The following is an 18,674-nucleotide window of genomic DNA, read 5'->3' on the forward strand; positions in this document are numbered from 1 at the left end:
AGCTCCAACTTTTAGTTCTCTGGAACCCTGGTTCTGCAAGTACCAGAGTGTGTACAGCACACGCACTCTAAGGTAACACTCAATGAGTCACATCTCTGTACTAGCCTCTCTCCCTTGAGTTTGGGTCGAACCCGTGACTTGCTTCTAGCCAAGAGCATATTGCAAAGGTGAGGGGATGCCACTCCTGTGATTATATTATGTTAAAGAAGACTCCAGCTTAGGGCGCCTGGGTGGCTCAGTTGGTTAAGCGACTGCCTTCGGCTCAGGTCATGATCCAGGAGTCCCTGGATCGAGTCCCACATCGGGCTCCCTGCTCGGCAGGGAGTCTGCTTCTCCCTCTGACCCTCCCCCCTCTCATGTGCTTGCTCTCATTCTGTCTCAAATAAATAAATAAATAAATAAATAAATAAATAAATAAATAAATAAATATCTTGAGAGAGAGAAAGAAAGAAAGAAGACTCCAACTTAGCAGACTGGTGTGAGAGAAAGCCATTCTCCTGCTGGCTTTGAAGAAATGGGCTGCCACGTTGTGAGAGATCTACAGAGGGCTGCCTGGCAAAAAAAAACCGTGGGAGGTTCTAGGAACTGGGACTGATGGGAGCTCACAGCCAGCAAAAAACAGGGACCTGAGCAGGCCACAGCAAGGAACTGAATACTGTCAACCACATACATGGCCCTAGAAGTGAACCCTAAGCTCCAAAATGGAGCATAGCTCTATCCAACAGCTTGACTGCAGCAGCCCCACAAGACCCTAAACAGAGGACCCAGTGAAGTCATGCCCAGATTTCTGACTCAAGAAACTGTGAGACAAAAAATATCTGTTGTTAGGGGGCCTAGATGGTTCGGTCGGTTAGGCAACCAACTTTTGATCTCAGCTCAGGTCTCAATCTCACAGTTGTGAGTTCAAGCCCCACGTTGGGCTCCACACTAGGCGTGGAGCCTACTTAAAATAAACAAAAATGCTGTTGTAAACTGCTAAATTTGTTATTCAGCAATAGAAAACTTCAGTATTGGCTACTTGTATATCAGCAGACACTTACCTAAGGACTGATTATTAGAATGAATGCTAATTCTTGGAATTGTACGAAGTCTTATCCTTCCAATATGGAAATACATCAAACTTTAACAATGCCTGCAATCTCATATGGCCATTCACATTTTGGTTTGTGGAACTCTAGTGGACTTTCCAGTGTGGATTTCCAAATTTTCTGCCATGTTCTTATTATCATCCTTTTCTCCCTGAGCTGCATCTTCTACCCATTAAATGTAGATGCTGCAGATAGAATCCCTGTTCTAGCAAGCCTCCCAGCTGCCAAATAGCATCTACTGCCTGAATTCCAACAACCTGAGAAAAAGCAGTAAATGGAACACAGGTGGTCTCCAAGTTGTAGCTAAGAGAAAAGTACAATACAAAAAGAGCAAGAAGAATACGCTTTTTACTGTTAATTTCTCCACCGGCCCTCTCCAAAATTGCTAGGTTATATACAAACCCATATTATGGCAGGTATTGAAGGTGAATGAGCAGTGGTCAAAAAAGATACATTTCACTCGAGAAGAAACAAAGGCAAATTTGTAGAAATTAGGTAAGTAAGAGAAAGCAAACATACTGCAAACAGGTAGAAATTAAATGTTACTCACCATAAAACATGGTAAAGAGAAGTAAACAAAAGCTGTCATCAGTGCTAGTCATTTATCAAAGGAGAGCTCACACCAGCTTTGCCACACTCATATGAAGTACCCTTTGTGATCCCTGACCTCTAGGCCACCAAGCCCCCTTTTTTTTTAAGATTTATTTATTTATTTTGAGAGAATGAGAGAGAGAGAGTACATGAGGGGGGGAGGGTCAGAGGGAGAAGCAGACTCCCTGCTGAGCAGGGAGCCCGATGTGGGACTCGATCCTGGGACTCCAGGATCATGACCTGAGCCAAAGGCAGTCACTTAACCAACTGAGCCGCCCAGGCGCCCACCAAGCCCCTTTCTAATCATTATTTTGGTTTCCCAGGTATTTCAAAGTCAGGAAGGAAGAGCCCTGGGTGGGTGAAACAAATATTCCAAATACTGGAAAAGACTGTGCCTCTTTGTAAATTAAACTAGCAGCGTAGTTTACAGTGCTTACAATGTAATTACCAGCCAGACTCAATAAAGAACAAACCCTGTAAGAGCAAGGCCCAGACCCAGACTTCATTACTAAGGTAGGCCCCACTACTAACATAGTAACTCTCAAGCAGCTTTTAAACTTGGAACATTGCATCTCCAAATCCCACTTGAACATCAAGAAAATCAGCATATAAAAATAACTTTTTAAAGTACCTGTAAAAATAGTAAAATCTCCATAATTGAATGAATTACTGTAAGACACCGACTGTAACATGCAACATTATTTTGTATATGTACATGGATAACTGTCAATTAAATTTTGTCACAAAATGTTAAGTGACCACTGACTTTAAGACATATTCTGATTTCAGAGATGTTAAAAATGTGAAAAAAGGTGCATCTTAGAACTGATGAAACACAGTACTGAAAAATGTGTTTTGCAGGTAATTATTAAACACTGAGTCTCTTAAACTGACATGTATTCATAATCAGTATTCTCAAAACTATCACTTTTGTTTCACTTCTCATTTGAAATGAAGAATGGACGGCACTTACGTTATTTCTAACAGATACACTGCACAAACTTTTTTTTTTTACTTTTTTTTTCCTTGCACAAACTTTGAAACTTATGGATTCCTAGTTTGAAAATCATCTCATTTTCACTAAAAGAATCACAGATCAGGAGACAGATAAACAAGGCCTATTTAAGGACTGAGTGCAGGGCCAGAAAACTAGTAAGCAGCAGTCCTGAAGCCGGGTCTCTAGGGCCCTGTTTTGTGTTCTCCTCATAGAAATCAGAAATCAAATGAGGAATCAGCATTCTCCGGCGCAACACTACAGGGAGGGCAAAGCAATTAATAAAAATCTCTGTCCATTTTCAAAGTTGCTCTTTTATGAAATGACACTCCTCTACTTCCCTGGTATAATACTGATGACTGATCATTTGTTCAGCTAATCAATTCAACTACTAGGTGGTTTTGTTCTATTAGAACAGCACCCAACTTCTCAACAACAAACACCTTCTTTGCATGCTTTGAGGGGTGGAGACCATAAAACATTACCTAATCAGCCACGTGCCAAACACTAGCCTCACAATAAGATCCTGCCCCACGAGACCATTTGTTCTTTATGGAAAACTCTAGAATTACAGAACCTTTCAAAACTTTGTAGCATTTGCTACACTCTGACCTAGAAATTTTGATCCCCAAAGCATGCTGAAAATCTGTTAATGCTCTGCTCTGACTGGCTTCTTTACAACTGGAGATTATTCAAGGAGGTCAGAATAATCCATCTTCTCTAGGTGTTAGTCCCTTTTAGCCTGGTTTCTTGCAAGGTGATTCACAAGGGACTGGCCACTATCAACTGGCGGGGACTCCAGTACCACTGCACTGGAGTGGAACTGACTGGAGACTTCAGCCAAGGGCTCCATCAGAATATTTTTAGATGTCTCTATTACAGAATTCCTCACTGTATCATTCATTTCGATCACTTCAAAATCCATTTCATTCCATTTTTCTGCATCCTCTTCTTCATTGTCTTCCTCATAGTCATTTAGCTCAGAACTAGACAGCAAAGCTTTCTGGTCCTCGCTTTGCCTGTGTTCTTTTCGCTGTTGACTGAGAGGTGAGGTGGCTAATTTATAGAGCATGGGAAATAAAAGAGCAGTGGCTATCGATGCCCCCAAACAGGTGTACAAAACTATAGGCAAATCAGGGTATTGTCCTTGAAGAATTCCAATTACTGCAGGAATAGCCATTTCTCCCAAGGCAGCACCGACTACAAAAAATGCTGCAGATTTCCCATGGATGGTTGTGTACTGCTCAATCCAAGAAACACCACTGGGAAACGTGGTTGCCATCGAGGCCCCATACACCGAAGTCGCTATCCAGAGACAAACTGGGCTCTTGTCGAAAAGCACCAACAATAAGGATGATGTCAGGCTGCCAATGTTGCTTAACACAATCATGGTTCCAGGTTGTAAACATGTAGCAAAAAAGATTGCTAGGCCCCTGCAGGCTGCAAAGGTCCCCCAGAAGATGGAGTTCAACCCAGCCGCTTCACTTTCCGTCATGCCTGCGTGGGTGGTCACAAACGAGAAAACGTAAGAGCCATATGTTACCTCAGCTCCAACATAAAAAAAGAAGAACAGGAAAAGGAGACAAAGAAGGGCACTGTGGTATTTAGCTCTTCGAGACCTCTGAGCAGATGCTTTTGCTTTTTCCTGCCTTGAGCTCTTCTTTAAAAACAGAGCCAAAAAAAAGATAGCAACTACAAAAACATAAGTACCGATAACAGCATACGCCCACAGTAGATTCGTGTTGTCAGGTACTCCAAGCAGAGATTCTAAGTCAGCTTCAGATGACTGGTTGAGGGCAGAATGGGTAGAGTCAGGCTCTGTGTGGTTTTCAGCAGACACCGTCGTGCCCAATGCCAACTTAGCCAGCAGTGGAGCCAAAAAGGCACCCAAGGCAAAACTGAAGTGTAAGGCCTGCATATGTGGGGCTCCTCTGTCCCCCCAAAGAGCCAAGATCAGGACGTTACCACCTACCAATGAAACATGAGGAAAATTATTTAATCACAGTAACTTAGCAAAAAAACAGTTCATGACTATCAGGAGGAGGATGAGTCTATTTTACATGGCACAAGGATGAAGGTATTCTCAGTCAACAAATGTTGCAACGCGGTCGATTTTATGACTAAGAAACTCTGTCCTACCACCACCACAGAACTCTCAGCATCGGAACATCACATACTCACAAATGGATTCTACAAGCTAGTAAACCACGACCTCCCAGGGCCAGGCACCTTAGCCCAAGGCCTTTAACAAGATAGTTCTAATATGAGGCTGGCAGGGGGTGGGGAGGGTGGGAAAGAGGTGGATATTTATTTGTAAACATTTTAAATATATATTATCATGAGATAATGGACAAATTACCAAATAACCAGTTGAGGAAAATTATTTAGGTATATAGCAGATGCAAAACACATGTTCAGAAACCTGAACACTGTAGAATTCTGCTGGGCCCATTACAGGAAACAAAGGTGAAAGGCAAGAAGCATCAAGTGTTGTGTTTTCTTTCTCTTTTTTTTAACATACTTGCAGACAAACATAAAATTGTACCCCATAATTTCACAACCAAACTAAGCCTAAAGTATATATCCCCAATATATCAGGTAACAATAGAGCAGGGGAAGAAAAGAGCTGGTTTTAGGGGTGGACAGATGCCAAGTGTGTTGTTTAGTAGGTTTTAAAAGATAACAAGACACATGAAGAGGATCTCCTGCAGGAAGGCAGGAGCTTTTGAGAGGGGGAAAAAAAGAGAGAAGGAAAATAATACACAGGACAGGTTTCTCTTAGTTCAAAAGGCAGAGGGCTTTTTAAATTGGATAGCTGCTTCTATGATTCCTCAGCCAAATATGGTTCCAAAGTTGGTTTAACCTATTAACCCATCAATTCCTCCCATACTACACTGATAAAGTTCTATCCCAAAATGAAAGCCCACTCACCTGCACCATAATTACCCACATGGGGGACCCTTTCCTGTTTGGGTACTGCAAATCAATAATCTCTCACTGAACAAAATTCCTTAAATTCACTCCATGAATTGCCAAAAACAGGCACCCTACTTGGCAAGAAGAGTAGTTGCCAGAGGGTAGTTCTGACTGGGTGACCCCATGAGCAATTCAGTAGGTCGGTGTCATTTTACACTGCAAATGACAATTTGATGTCATCTGCTCTACTTTTTCTAGTAGAAAGTCCCTACTCCCAGAGATGACCCTGCAGGGCTCACTGACCTGTATCCAGAACGCCAGCTGAAACACCAAAGACGGACATCATGACAATCAGCAATACTGCTGTCTTACAAAATGGAACAAGATAAAGACCAACTGTGGTGGTCAACATTGACACCCCTGAGAAGAAAGGTAAAAGTCAGCTATAAAAAACAATATTCATGCCAGGAGTCATAAATCAAGTCAAGATCATGGAAATTCCAATAAATGCAAAGTAGGTCAAATTACAATTCGGTAATAGTAAGTAGATAAGAAGTTCAGCATCTATAAATGGTTATTTCCTTTACAAGCTTTCATAATCTTTATGGACTATAAAACATAAGTTAACCTAATGTGAGTACATTTCTAGCATTGCTGATAATCAAACCTTATACTACAGGGCAAAGTTTTATAGCAAAACTGACAACTCAAAAATTTATTTAAATATTTCATATTTTAAAAAGAGTTTTAATCTAAATAAATACATACATACACACATACATATAATCAAATAAATAAAAAGACTTTTAGGTATGAGGTAAAAAATTAAAAGAGAAAAATGAAATACAGTTATGATAGTTTGTAGTAGAAATGTATGAAGTAATTTAGCTTGGGAATAAGGAGGGAAATACAAGATCTATATGTTCTCAACCCATTTTGGAAATCTGAGCAGTTATTCATTTATTCATCAACAACAGTAAATTATTCTCCTTACTTCCAAAGCACTTTTATCACATTAATCCAGATTTTCTTTAAACGTGTCTATTTATTCAAGAAAGAGTAAGTTAAAAGCTTTGCCATCTACTTGAAGGGCGAGGTAGAGTGGTCCGGAGGCATCATTAACATGGGGCGGCTGGGACAAAAATTTAGCCCACGTCATTTTGCCCCCAGTACTTCCCACCTTCATTCTCAGTTCAGGGCCTAGCCTGGGCAGGTTCAAGTAATTCATTCTGATCTCTGGTGGCCCCAGGAGATCCGCCCTAAACCCTAACAAGCAGAGTTCTTTGGACAACTAGTATGTAATCCAGGGGTGGTGCCTAAATTACACTGATGGTCAGGAAGGCTAAAGAGAGTAACACATTCTAGGGCTAATCTAAATTTCCAGAGTGGCCCTGCATAGATTCTCTATAATTGTTGAGATGAAAACAGGCACCAAGGAAAACTGATTTTCACCGAGGACGCCTGAACACTACTCATCTGAGTTGTCAACCATAAAATGTTTCATTTTTAAAAACAAAATATAAATTCCTTGAAAGTCATTAAAAGCTAAAATTGGTCTTTACTTACCCAAAAGTAGAAAATGATTCATAATGTCAAGAAGAACTCCACCAATCACTGAGCCACTTAAAAATCCAAAGGCACGGCCCACAAAAATCAAAGAAAGACTGCTAATATTGCGGTTCACATTTGTTGCCAAATCTTGAAATGTCGGTCCCAGTATAGCAACACTCATTCCCTAAAATTTAAAAAGACAAAACCTTTCATTTACAATCATTAAAATAATGTCTATCTATGTGGTAGTTTTTTTCACTATTAAAAAGGGAGGAGGAGGGGCGCCTGGGTGGTTGAGCAGCCGACTCTGGATTTCACACTCTTGGCTTCAGCTCCGTCATGACCGCCGGGTTGGGAGATCAAGCTTCCCGCTGGGCTTGGAACCTGCTTGAGATTCTTTCTCTCCCTCTCTCTCTCTCTCTGCCCCACCCCCACATCTAAAAATTTAATTAAAAAATAAAAAAGGAGGAGGGGATTTCAGTGTAATGTAGGGGATTACTTTAAATCTCACATTCAGGAAAAATTCAGGATGACGGTACTAGGACTCCTAGACTATAGGCTACTGCATTTGGTGTGTCAAATCCTACTGGTTTTCTAGTTCTGACAATTCTCAAGTCTAAAAAAAATTTTTTTAATTTCTTTGGCTCTCTGCTACAATTTTGTTTCCTTTTTGAACAGTACTGCAAAAGACTCTTGTATTAACAGTAAAATGTAACATCAAAATCATTTTTGAAATAGTTATGTGCCCTTTGAAATATACTATATGCACAAATAACAGGAATTTAGATGTTAAAAATTTAAATTATCAAACCATTAAAACAGCATTCCTGGTTTTTTGTTGTTAAAACAGCAATATTTCTGGATGCACATGGTGTCCTTCCTCTGACACATACAAAATACACAGAAAATAGACAATTCAAACGTTTCTAAATCTGTATTTTTCTTCAAAGAAAACCCCAAGCCATCAGAGAATATTTGCTGGACACTTAAAAAAAATGCTTCTAATAGGTCTATGCTTCAAGAATAATTCATTCTAATTGGACTGCTCTGCTCAAAACACGGGTGTGCATCTTGCCCAAGCCAGAGCAGAGCAAGCACTTGGTACATGGACCAGGGACGGCTGAGCTCCATCTCCAATCAAATTACTTCCTTCTTGTAAAGCACTTAAAACAGGACCTGGCACAAGGTGAGGGCTCAAGAAGCGTCTGCAATGATTTTTCTTTTTTCAAATTAGAATACTCTAGGAATCCGTTGTGGCTCAAGCGAAAGACGCCAAGTGACTTTCTCAGAGGACTCTCTGAGAAGTGACTCTCCTCAGAGGACTAACCCTACCAAACCCCCCAGAGCCCAATATTCAAGACAAGTGATGAGAGGACGATCTCTAGAAATAAGGGAATCGTGGGGCAGCCAAGGGGTTTGTCAAACGGCGCTTCTGGCCTCGCAGTTCGCTCTTAAAAAAACAAAACAAAAAACAAAAACTGAAGGATCTAAAGGTTTGTTTTACATAGGATTGTGGGTAGAATGAAAGACATGTTATGCCTGCCTCCACCACTTAAAACCAGCTATGTGGTCCAGAAAAGTCATTTTCCCTCTATGGGTCTATTTTGCCCCGTCTGCAAAAATAAGGAGTTGGCTGAATTTGGTCATTTGGTCAGACAAGGAAGAGGAAATCCCAGAAAAGCAGCTTTGTGTAATAATTTGCGGTCTGCGTGGGCTCAAGGGGGTGGGCCTATAGACCTGGCAACACCCCCTTGAATCTATCTCCCCCACCCCACGTAGGAGAAGTAGGAAGGTTTGCTGGAGCTGGCAAATATATTAGGAAAATCAATTTCCCACTGGACAATAACCCTCCAACAGTAGAACTGTGCCCATTTCTCAGATTAGGAAACCAAGGCTGGGGCCGACGAACGCGCCCAAGGTCACACAGTTTGCAAGTGGCAGAGGCGAGACTCGAACTCCGAAGCCGGCGTTCTCTGCAGGACGCCCGCTTACGCCCCGGCCTGGGAGGATTCCAGCCCCGGCTCTCACCAGCCCCAGGAAGGCAGCACACAAGATCACGGTGATGAACCAGCGCAGCATGCTTCCAGCCTGGCGGCTCCGCCGGGAGCCTGCCACCGCCACCGCCTCATTCTCCGCCGCGGCCTCGGCCCCGAGGAGCCGCTGCCCGGCAGCCGGGGCCCAGGCCCCACGGAATTCCAGCTCCAACTCCAGTTCGGCGGCTCAGGAGAAGCGGTCTTGCTGCCGCCCGGCTTCTCAGCGGAGCCTCCGGAACTGGGAGCCAAGCCCCGGCCCCGCCCCTGCAGGCCCGGCCGTCCCGGCTGGAGCCACTTCCCCAGGAACTGCCCCCTGGTCAGGGCCGGGAAGTCCGAACTTCGGGAAAACGCCGGGCGTTGCAGGCCGGTGACGCTAGCCCTTCAGCCGGCAAGCTGCCGGAGGGGGTCACGTGGCGGAAATGTGGCCTCTCGCCAACCGCGGCCTGTCTCAAACCGGAAGTTTATGTGGTTGCCTGGGAGACCGGACGTGGGCGCCCGGGCCGCCGCATCACACACAGCTGAGCCCACAGAGGCCCGGCAAGCGGGCGCCCCGTGGCGGAGTGAGCGGAAGCTGCAGCCTGGGACCCGACGGATCCAGAGGTAAGACGCGGCCACGCCCTTGCGGGCGAAAAAGCGGGCCAAGATGGGCAGGGTATGGCTTTGCACCCGCTGCCCAGGTCTCCTCGCAGGGCAAAGGGAGCCCGGTCTGTCCCTTATACAGCTTTCTAGAATTGCTGTCCTCGCTCCTTTGAGCTATGTCGTCCATGTGTCACTCCACCACATTTGTTGAACCTCATATGTAAGCGTTCACGGGTATTAGCTCAATGAAGCCTCAGAACAACACTCCAAATTCCACGTTTTCCTCGTTTTACAGACAGCTGGGTTAAGTCAGAGAGAATAAGTAGCAACGTGCCCAAGGTCAGGGGCTGTACATAGTGTAACAGTAGCTCAGGAGAAGTCCCGACCCAAAGCTGAGGTTTCAAGCACACGGGCTCCAGTCCCTGCAAACGATACCATTGTTGTCAGGAAGTGGAGCGGGACGTGGACTTCCAGGATCCCTGAGTAGAGGTGTGCCTGCAGAAAAGGAAAGGCCTTGTCTTTCCTTATCCAATACCAGCTTTTTGTTTCCTTTTGCTGTTTGACCAGACCGCGGCCTCAAGACGTGTGAATATCTGTTACTGCCTATCGGAAATGTGCTTTTGCACCCAGTTACTTCTACCGCTTAGGCTCCCAGACTACAAACCTAAATCTCCTCATCATTTCCTTTCCAACCCATCTCTCCAGCCGCATCCATTTGGTCATTAAGCCCTTCCCAGGTTACCTCAGAAAGTACAGAGGCTGTGATGTAAGAGAACCTGTTTTAGATTTCAGAGTCAGGGAAGGCCTCTTTGAGAAAAGTTTGATGTGGCTGAAACAAAAGGTATATGTATTAAAGAGAACAGAAGGTTATATGAGAGGTAGGTTACAACGGATTTTGTGTGCCTCCTCCATGGAGGAGTTCTGTCTTGAGCGACACACCTCCAGCTGGCTCACTGAGATTTAATATAACCAAAACTATTCTGTAGGAATTCAAGCTTCACAGTATTTTATCTTTATCACCTAAAACCAAACTCCTTTTTTTCCTAAATTTGTCCCTGCTCTGTGATACTGCATGCTGATATCACCACCCACCCAGTCATCTTTGTAAGGAATGGGAGACCCTGCCTTGAGGCTTCTTTCTTTCTCCCTCCTCCTCGAGTCCTGCCAGTTTTACCTCGACAGATGATATTTCCGAAACCAGCCCTCTATGCTATTATCACAGCCTACTTTTAAAACTTTATCACCTCTCACCAAAACTATTCCCCTAAGTTCCTAACTGGTTTTCTCCCCTCTAGTCTTCTGTTCTCTCATCTTTCACCCCTGAGTAGCTCACTGAAATGAAAATCTGCTACATAAAACCCGTCAACTCCTCAAGAATAAAATCCAACTTCATTTGCTCCCCACCCACCTCTCTAGCTTTATCTCTTTCCATTTCAACATCAAAATTCCAATTAGTTCCTTACATGTGGCTTCTCTCTTCCTTACCTTTGCTCATATGGTCCCCTCTATCCAAAAATGCCTCCTTTCTCTTTCACCTGCTGTGGGAGAGGCTGCTAGCTATTCATCAAAGTCCATTTGCCTTTCCTAAGTAATTGAATTATAACCCAGTGCATGACTGCCCTAGCTCCCTACAATCCGCAGCTGAATTTGCAGTTAAGGACGCCAATAAAATGTGAGCAGAAAAGGCCGGAGAGAATTCTTCCCTCTGACTGTTAAAAAACCGGTTGTTGTTTTTTGAAAGATTTATTTGTTTGTTTATTTATTGGGGTGGGGGAGGACGGGGCGGGGGAGAGAGAGAGAAAGGAACAAAACCTCAAACAGACTACCTGCTGAGCGTGGAGCCCGACACGGGGCTCGTTCTCACAACTGAGATCATGACCTAAGCCAAAATCAAGAGTCTGGTGCTTAACTGACTGAGCCACTCAGGTGCCCCAAACCTGTTGCTCAAATCACTGAATTTTTGTTACAGTAGCTTAGTCTCCCCTAACTAAGAGCACCTGCCTTATTCCTGCCTATCTTCTCAATAATCATATATATTTTAAAGAATTTAAGAGAAAAAAATAAGGATTTTTATATTAACCTAGATAGTTAAATTTTCTGTTGCTCTTCCTTCATTCCTGAGCACCCAGGTCTCCTTCTGGTACCTTTTCCCTTCAGCTTCAGCATTTTTTTTTTTAGGGCAATTCTGCTGACAATAGCTTTCTAAGTTTTCCTTCATATCAGAACGTCTTTATTTCACCTTCATTACTGAAAATATTTTCACTGGATACAGGCTTCTGATTCATAGTCCCTTACTTTCCACACTTGGAGATATTCCAGTGTCTTCTAGCTACCCTGGACTCTGCATTCAATCCTTGCTCTTTATGTAGTATTTCATTTTTCTCTGGCTGCTTTCAAGATTTTTTTTTTCTTTGTCTTTCAGTAGTTTGATTTTGACAGATCTAGGCATGATTTTCTTTGAATTTAAGTTCAAGTTCACCAAGCTTCTGGAATCTGTAAATATACGTCTTTCACCAAATTTGGGGAGTTTTTAGCCATTACTTTTTCACATAATTTTTCTCAGCCTCTTTCACCTGTTTTTGTCATATGTGAGACCTTCTGAAACTGTTGCACAGGTCCCTGATGCTCCTATGTTCTGTTTTCTCCAGATTCTGCTCTTCAGTTTCGGTAATTTCTGTTAACTTGTCGATCTTCAAGTTCACTGCCGCTTTCTCTCATCATCTCCATTGTGCTATTACACCTATCCAGTGAACTTGTTTCTTTCAGATACTGTACTTTTCAGTTCAAAATTTCCACTTGGTTCTTTTTCATGCTTTGTTTCTCTGCTGAAAATGTCTTTCTTTATATTTATCTCACGTGTGTTTATCTTTACCTCCTGCAACATATAATAGCAGATTTAGTCTTTGAATATTCCAACACCTGTGTTATCTCAGGGTTGTTTTGGCGATTGTCTTTTCCCTCAGGATTTGGCCACATTTTCCTGGTTCTTTGTATGACAGGTGTTAACCTTAAAAATAAAACAGCCAGTTATGTTACCCGCAAAAATGGATTTACTGGGGTGCCTGGGTGGCTCAGATAGTTAAGCATCTGCCTTCGGCTCAGGTCATGATCCCAGGGTCCTGGGATCGGGCCCCGCATCGGGCTCCTGGCTCAGTGGGGAGCCTGCTTCTCCCTCTCTGTCTGCCTCTCTCCCTGTTCATGCTCTCTCTGTATCTCTGTGTCTCAAATGAATAAATAAAATCTTTTTAAAAAAAAAATGGATTTATTTGGGAATAGCAGAAAATTGCAGTCTGGGACCACAAGCAATGGCAAAACCATTAGCAAGTCTGGAGAACAAAGGAGAGGACTCCTCTTTTATGGAAGAAAGGGGGAAGTTGGGAGAACTGTTGTAAACAAAAAGCCCATTGGAGTAAAGTGGGAATTCAAAGTATAGTGGCTTTTCGTTGACTGAGTTGTGACGGTCTCTCACTGACTGGGCTGTTGCCAGAGGAGGAGGAAAACCTCTCTTCCTTCCTGCTAGGATAGTAAGGTAGTATTTAGAAGTAGTTCCCAACTTGCCCGGTTGCAAGTTATGTCTCCTGCTCTTGGATCTGCAGTTGACCGCGAGTGGCAGGGCATGAGAGCTCCCCCTGCTGCCCTCCTGACTTCATTTTGAACAAAGTTTCCTCCTATTAATCTTTACACAAGTCATTTTCTATCACCTCCGGAACATAGTGACAGTTAACATTGCGCTGCCTCTGGATCCTGTTAAAATCCTCCTCTGGAGAATGTATGTTTGTTTAAGCAGGCAATCAACCTGATTGAGTTCACATTACAGGTTTTGTATCACCTTCTGTGATGGTTTCAATCTCACTTCAGTTTTCAAAGCCTCTGCTCTGTTGCTCTGGGTCTGTCCTGAACATGTACCACTCAGGGGCCCATGAGTAACTGTTAGTTGTCAAAGCCTTTGCTGTGCCACGCTGCTTTGGGTCTCTTGCAGACAAGTGCAGCTCAGCCCTGAACCTAAAACTTACAGTGGTTCCTACACAAAATTAGGAATCACCTTCTGTGACCCTGTCCTCTCCCTCCTCCCTGCTCACTTCCCAACTCACAGAGGACCCTTTTCTCAGTTCCCTGGACCTTCCCTCAGTCTCCCTGGATAGGGAGATAGGGTTTTTATCGGAGTATTAACTACTCATGCAGCCAAACAGTTCCCTCATGGGCCCTCTCCTCAGGACAAAACCACAAGAGAAAAGAGGAAAAAAGGCCAGGAAGCCCATCCCCTGGATGGTTTCTTTTCCAACTTGTGCCTTCCCTTCACAAGCTTTTACTTTTCAGAGTCCTGAGGCAGTGGTTGTCTGTATTTTGTAATGAGTTTTTAGTTGTAATTAGTGGGAGAGGTGGACGAGAGTAGGCTTATGATGCCAAAGCAATACCAGAACTATTCCTACCTTTAAGAATCCGCTCAGGCATGGGGCACTTGGGTGGCTGTTGGTTGAGGGTCCGACTCTTGGTTTTGGCTCAGTCATGATCTCAGGATCATGGCATGGAGCCCCGTGTGGAGCCCCAAGGCGGCTCAGCATAGCGTCTGCTGGAGATACTCCCCCTTGCCCTCCCCCTCTGCCCCTCCCCCAGCTCATGCTCTCTCTCTAAATAAATAAATGAAATCTTATCCTTTAGCATAGTGCCTGGCACAAAGTGGGTCTTCAGTAAATGTTTGTTGAATGTAGTAGACTTTCTCTGGTCACCCTAACCAAAAATCTGAATTCCTGTGTAGTTGTGCCACTCCTCAATTTTCTTCCACATTCTAGCTTGTATTATAAATATTTTAGCACTTGTCTTTAGTTTCCTAGTAGATTGTAACCTCAAAGTTTTGTGTCTCTATCGCCCCTGTAACATGTAGCATTGTATTATATGCTTAATAAATATTACTAAACTGAACTGAGGTTCAGTAAACTAATTTTAAAGTTAAATATTTTAATTCATCCTGATTAAACTTGCAAACAACAACAACAACAACCTCCTCTAAATGGAAGGATCTACTTTCTAATTCTCCCCGCTTCACTCCTGAAAGCAGCAGGATATTTTGTCCAATTGCCTCCAGAGGTCACTCACCACCTTTTAAGAAAAAAAGTGTGATGAAAATAGGGTACTGTTTTGTGCAGATTTCTCTTTAGGCTAATAGGATAAAGGTTTTGTGTGAGACAATTCAGGAGAAATAAAAATGTTGATGGGCCATTTTTTTCAGTTGAAAATAAATATAGCTTTTTTTTTTAATATTTATCTATCTATTTGAGAGTGCGTGAGCAGGGGGAGGAACAGAGGGAGAGGGAGAGAATGTCAAGCAGACTCCCTGCTGAGCTGGGAGCCTGACTCAGGGACACAGGGCTCAATTCCACAACCCAGAGATCACAACCTGCGCTGAAACCAAAAGTCCCAGCTCAACCACTGAGCCACTTTTGTTTGCCCTATGTACTTTGAAAAGTTCAAAATAATACTGAAAGGATCTGACATGGGTGTCTGATGGAATTTTTTTATCTCATTAAAAATAAAAACTTAGGGGCCCCTGGGTGGCTGAGTCAGTTAAGTATCTGCCTTCGCTCAGGTCATGATCTTGGCGTCCTGGGATGGAGCCCCGCATCGGGCTCCTTGCTCAGCGCGGAGCCTGCTTCTCCCTCTGCGTGCCGCTCCCCCCGCTCGTTCTCTCTCTCTCTCTCAAATAAATAAATACAATCTTTTAAAAAAATAAAAAAGTTAAAACTTACTGATTTTTAAATTTCCTTTTTTAAAAAATATTAGAATTTCCTTTAACGGGGTTCATTCTAACATTCAAGACTATAGGACTCTGATCTGCCATCATAATGGTCTCCTGTGCTGTTTTGATAAGATAAAATCTTTGCCTTACTGTACTGTTATTAGCCAAAATTGACTTATCAAGAGAATAAAAACAAAGCAACCCAAAGTGAGAGATTGGCTACTGTAGGCTCAAATAGAAATAGACTATCATTTCTTAAAGTACTGCGTGCTTCAGGAGCAATTAGAGTCGTCTGCATAAAAAAAAAAGATAAACTACTTTAGGGCTTTAAGTGCTCTGTAAGAGATACAGTCTTCCTCCTCTGTACACAGAGGCACTGAGGCGGCCACCTACCCAGGGCTCCATGCTGCTCTGCCCTGGAGCGAAGCCGTTCTGGTTTAATCCCTGCCATCTAATACCACACTTGCTACCATCTGCTTGGGACAAGTCCAGTACCTTTGCAGAAATCCCCACAATGACAGAGACTGTGTTGCTAAACTAGGAACAAACACCAGTAGCAGTTTTTTTTTTTTTTAATTTCTACACAAACTATATAAAAGTCCACCTGTTCATTGACTTACTCATTAAATAACTATTAAATACCTGGTCTGTGCCAGGCATAGATCTAACAGTGAAAAAAGCAGACAAGAGTTCTTGCCCTCATGGACAAGGTAGAAAAATGAACAAATGCATTTGTAATATGTCGATAGTGATCAGTACCCTAAAGAAAAATAAAGCAGAATGATGGAGATAGCGAGTGATGGAAAGGGGTTATTTTAAATTAAGGCAGTGTTGGAGAAGGAGCCTGTGAGTGACATTTGAACCGAACCCTATTTGAAGTGAGGGAACCAGCCCTGCGGGAAGAGCGTGCCAGAAAGAACAGCAGGTACAAGGATCCAGTAGCCGGAGTGAGCTTGGTGTATTTGAGAAACAAAAAGGCTGGCATGGCTGGAGCAGTATGAGTGAAGGGAGGGTTGGTAGAAGATGAGAGAGCGAGCAGGGTTCCTGGTTGCGTGGGCCTTATGTTAAGGATTTTCCAGATGAGTTGGAAGAACACACTAGAGAGAAGGGTGGGGAGCAGAGAGAGCTGTGTTTTAATAACTCTTTAACAAGATTGTTGTAACCAAAACTAGGATATGAAGAGTCACTGAAAAGTTCCACTGTAGACATCTAGGAAGAATTGAGAGCAAACCCTAGATCAGTGAAGGAATAATTTAATAAAGTCTGAGGTAAACAAATTACTCAAAATATGTCAAAGTGAAAAGTTGAGGCAGAAAAAGCTTGGGAATTTGCACAGAGAAATCAAGGTGGAGTAGCTGAAGGGCAGAGGGAAAAGCAAACAGGAACTCCTGTTTGCTTTGGAGCTTTAACTCCAAAGTGGAGTTAAAAATAATGAGTTGACCACTTTTACTAAGTGGTAATAGGTAAGTCTGGAAAGGCATTTGGGGGCCAGATTGTGAAGAACTTTGAAAACCAAACTGAACACATAATCTTTTGACTTTAGGAAGCTATGATAGGTTTTTGAGTAGTAAGAGTATCACGATGAAAGCAGAGGACTAAGAACATCAGGAGGCAGTACTGGCTAGTTGAACTGGAGTAGGAAGAAACTAGGAAAGGGAAATAACTTCAGTGGTTTTATTACACAGATTAGCGAAGTGATCATTATATTTGCACCAAAGTGGCTTGGTAAGAATGGAAGGGTGGGTATGGAGGCAAAATTCCCATGATCGTGCATGCGTGCGTGCGTGTGTGTGTGTGTGTGTGTGTGTGTGTGTGTGTGTGTTCTGTGCATACATGCTCACTGGTAGCTTTAGAATTTCTATAGAAGAAGGCATAAGATAACAATCTGGTCGGAAGGTGGAGAGAGGGGACTTTTATTCAAGATAAACCATTTTTACTTCAATTATAGCTTTATTTAGAGTGGCTGAGGGTAAGGAACTGAAGGAAATTTTAAGTGGACTAAATTGCTCCCTGTCTCACCCCAAGCCACCCATTGGTACTAATCTTGATACAGTGAAGGCTCAAATGATGTGAAAAATATGGCCCTAAGAACTTAAATCTAACTTTGAGGTTTCTTCAAAGAGAGAAATTATGTACGGTGGAAAATGTTCACCTAACCCAGCTCTTGTTGGGGAGGCTGGGGCAGGGTCAGCTCAGTTGTCCATTAGCTTAAAACAGAAATGCTTTTTATCTGTTATTTGAGTGGGGAGACCTGTTGGGAGCCCAGCGAAGGGAGCTGAAATAGTCAAAATCCATGAGAATGAGTCAAACTGAGTCATTAAATAAAAGAGCCTAGTGAAGAACAGGAGCTGAGCTGCTAAGTCAAAACAAGGGGCTTGGGAAGCCACAAGAATGAGGAGTTAAGTCCAGGACATGGACCTAGCATGCCAAAATAGCATATTCATAACACCTAGTTTTTATCTGGTTTATATAATGTCAGTTACCATAAATAGTTTATCATACTACTATGTTCCTGGACAATTAGGGAACATTAATTATATACTCGAAAACATTACTCAGTAACAGTTTATTGGCGCTCCCTGGTTAGGTTTTCAACTCTTTCCTGGCTTTTTTGATGATTTCATAAGGAAACAAAAATAATCTGCTCTGGACTGAATTGTATCCCTGCCCTATAAAGTTATGTTGATGTCGTAACCCCCCATGTGCTTGTATTTGGAGGTAGGTCCTTTGGGAGGTAATTAGGTTTAGATGAGGTCATGAGAGTAGGGCCCCATGGTGGGATTAGTGTCCTTATAAGAAGAGGAAGAGAGATCAGAGCCTCCACTCACTTGCGCCCCAGAGGGTGGTTTCTGCTGCCCTCCTAACCCGGACCTCACGTACCCCCACGCCACACCCCCCTGCCAGAAAGCCCGCTCCTGACACCTTCTATATACACCTACCCTCGGGTTCATCAGTGAAGCTGTAATTTCAATTACAAAAACACTTAATTAAATCCACCAAAGTTTTTTCATCATGACATGAAAATGCACACATTTGCATCATGTCTAGTATCCATTATTTAGATTGAAAACCTCAGAAACCACAGATGCATAAAAAAACAAGTATTCATTCATCTAGCCTTAGTAATCCCATTCTGGGAACTCAGTTTAAGAAAATTATCAGAAATATAGAAGAAAATTTATATTAAA

The 18,674-nt window shown here is 42.9% G+C and overlaps 1 protein-coding gene and 1 long non-coding RNA gene across 2 annotated transcripts in view; one reads left to right on the plus strand and one right to left on the minus strand.

Moving 5' to 3' along the window:
• Positions 1 to 366: 366 nt before the first annotated feature.
• MFSD4B (major facilitator superfamily domain containing 4B) lies at positions 367 to 9,555 on the minus strand. The gene is given in 5 exon segments (XM_027601263.2): positions 367 to 3,429; positions 3,431 to 4,641; positions 5,893 to 6,009; positions 7,156 to 7,324; positions 9,169 to 9,555. Coding segments are annotated over 5 exon segments (1,584 nt in total). The 5' UTR covers positions 9,220 to 9,555; the 3' UTR covers positions 367 to 3,393.
• A 79-nt stretch (positions 9,556 to 9,634) lies between these two features.
• Positions 9,635 to 18,674, plus strand: part of LOC113926417 — a 114,831-nt gene continuing 105,791 nt past the window's right edge. The window contains exon 1 of the long non-coding RNA XR_003521306.2: positions 9,635 to 9,773. This is a non-coding gene — a long non-coding RNA (uncharacterized LOC113926417). The remainder of the gene's footprint in view (positions 9,774 to 18,674) is intronic.

This window comes from Zalophus californianus, chromosome 7, assembly GCF_009762305.2.
Source record: "Zalophus californianus isolate mZalCal1 chromosome 7, mZalCal1.pri.v2, whole genome shotgun sequence".
Classification (NCBI taxonomy): Eukaryota; Metazoa; Chordata; class Mammalia; order Carnivora; family Otariidae; genus Zalophus; species Zalophus californianus.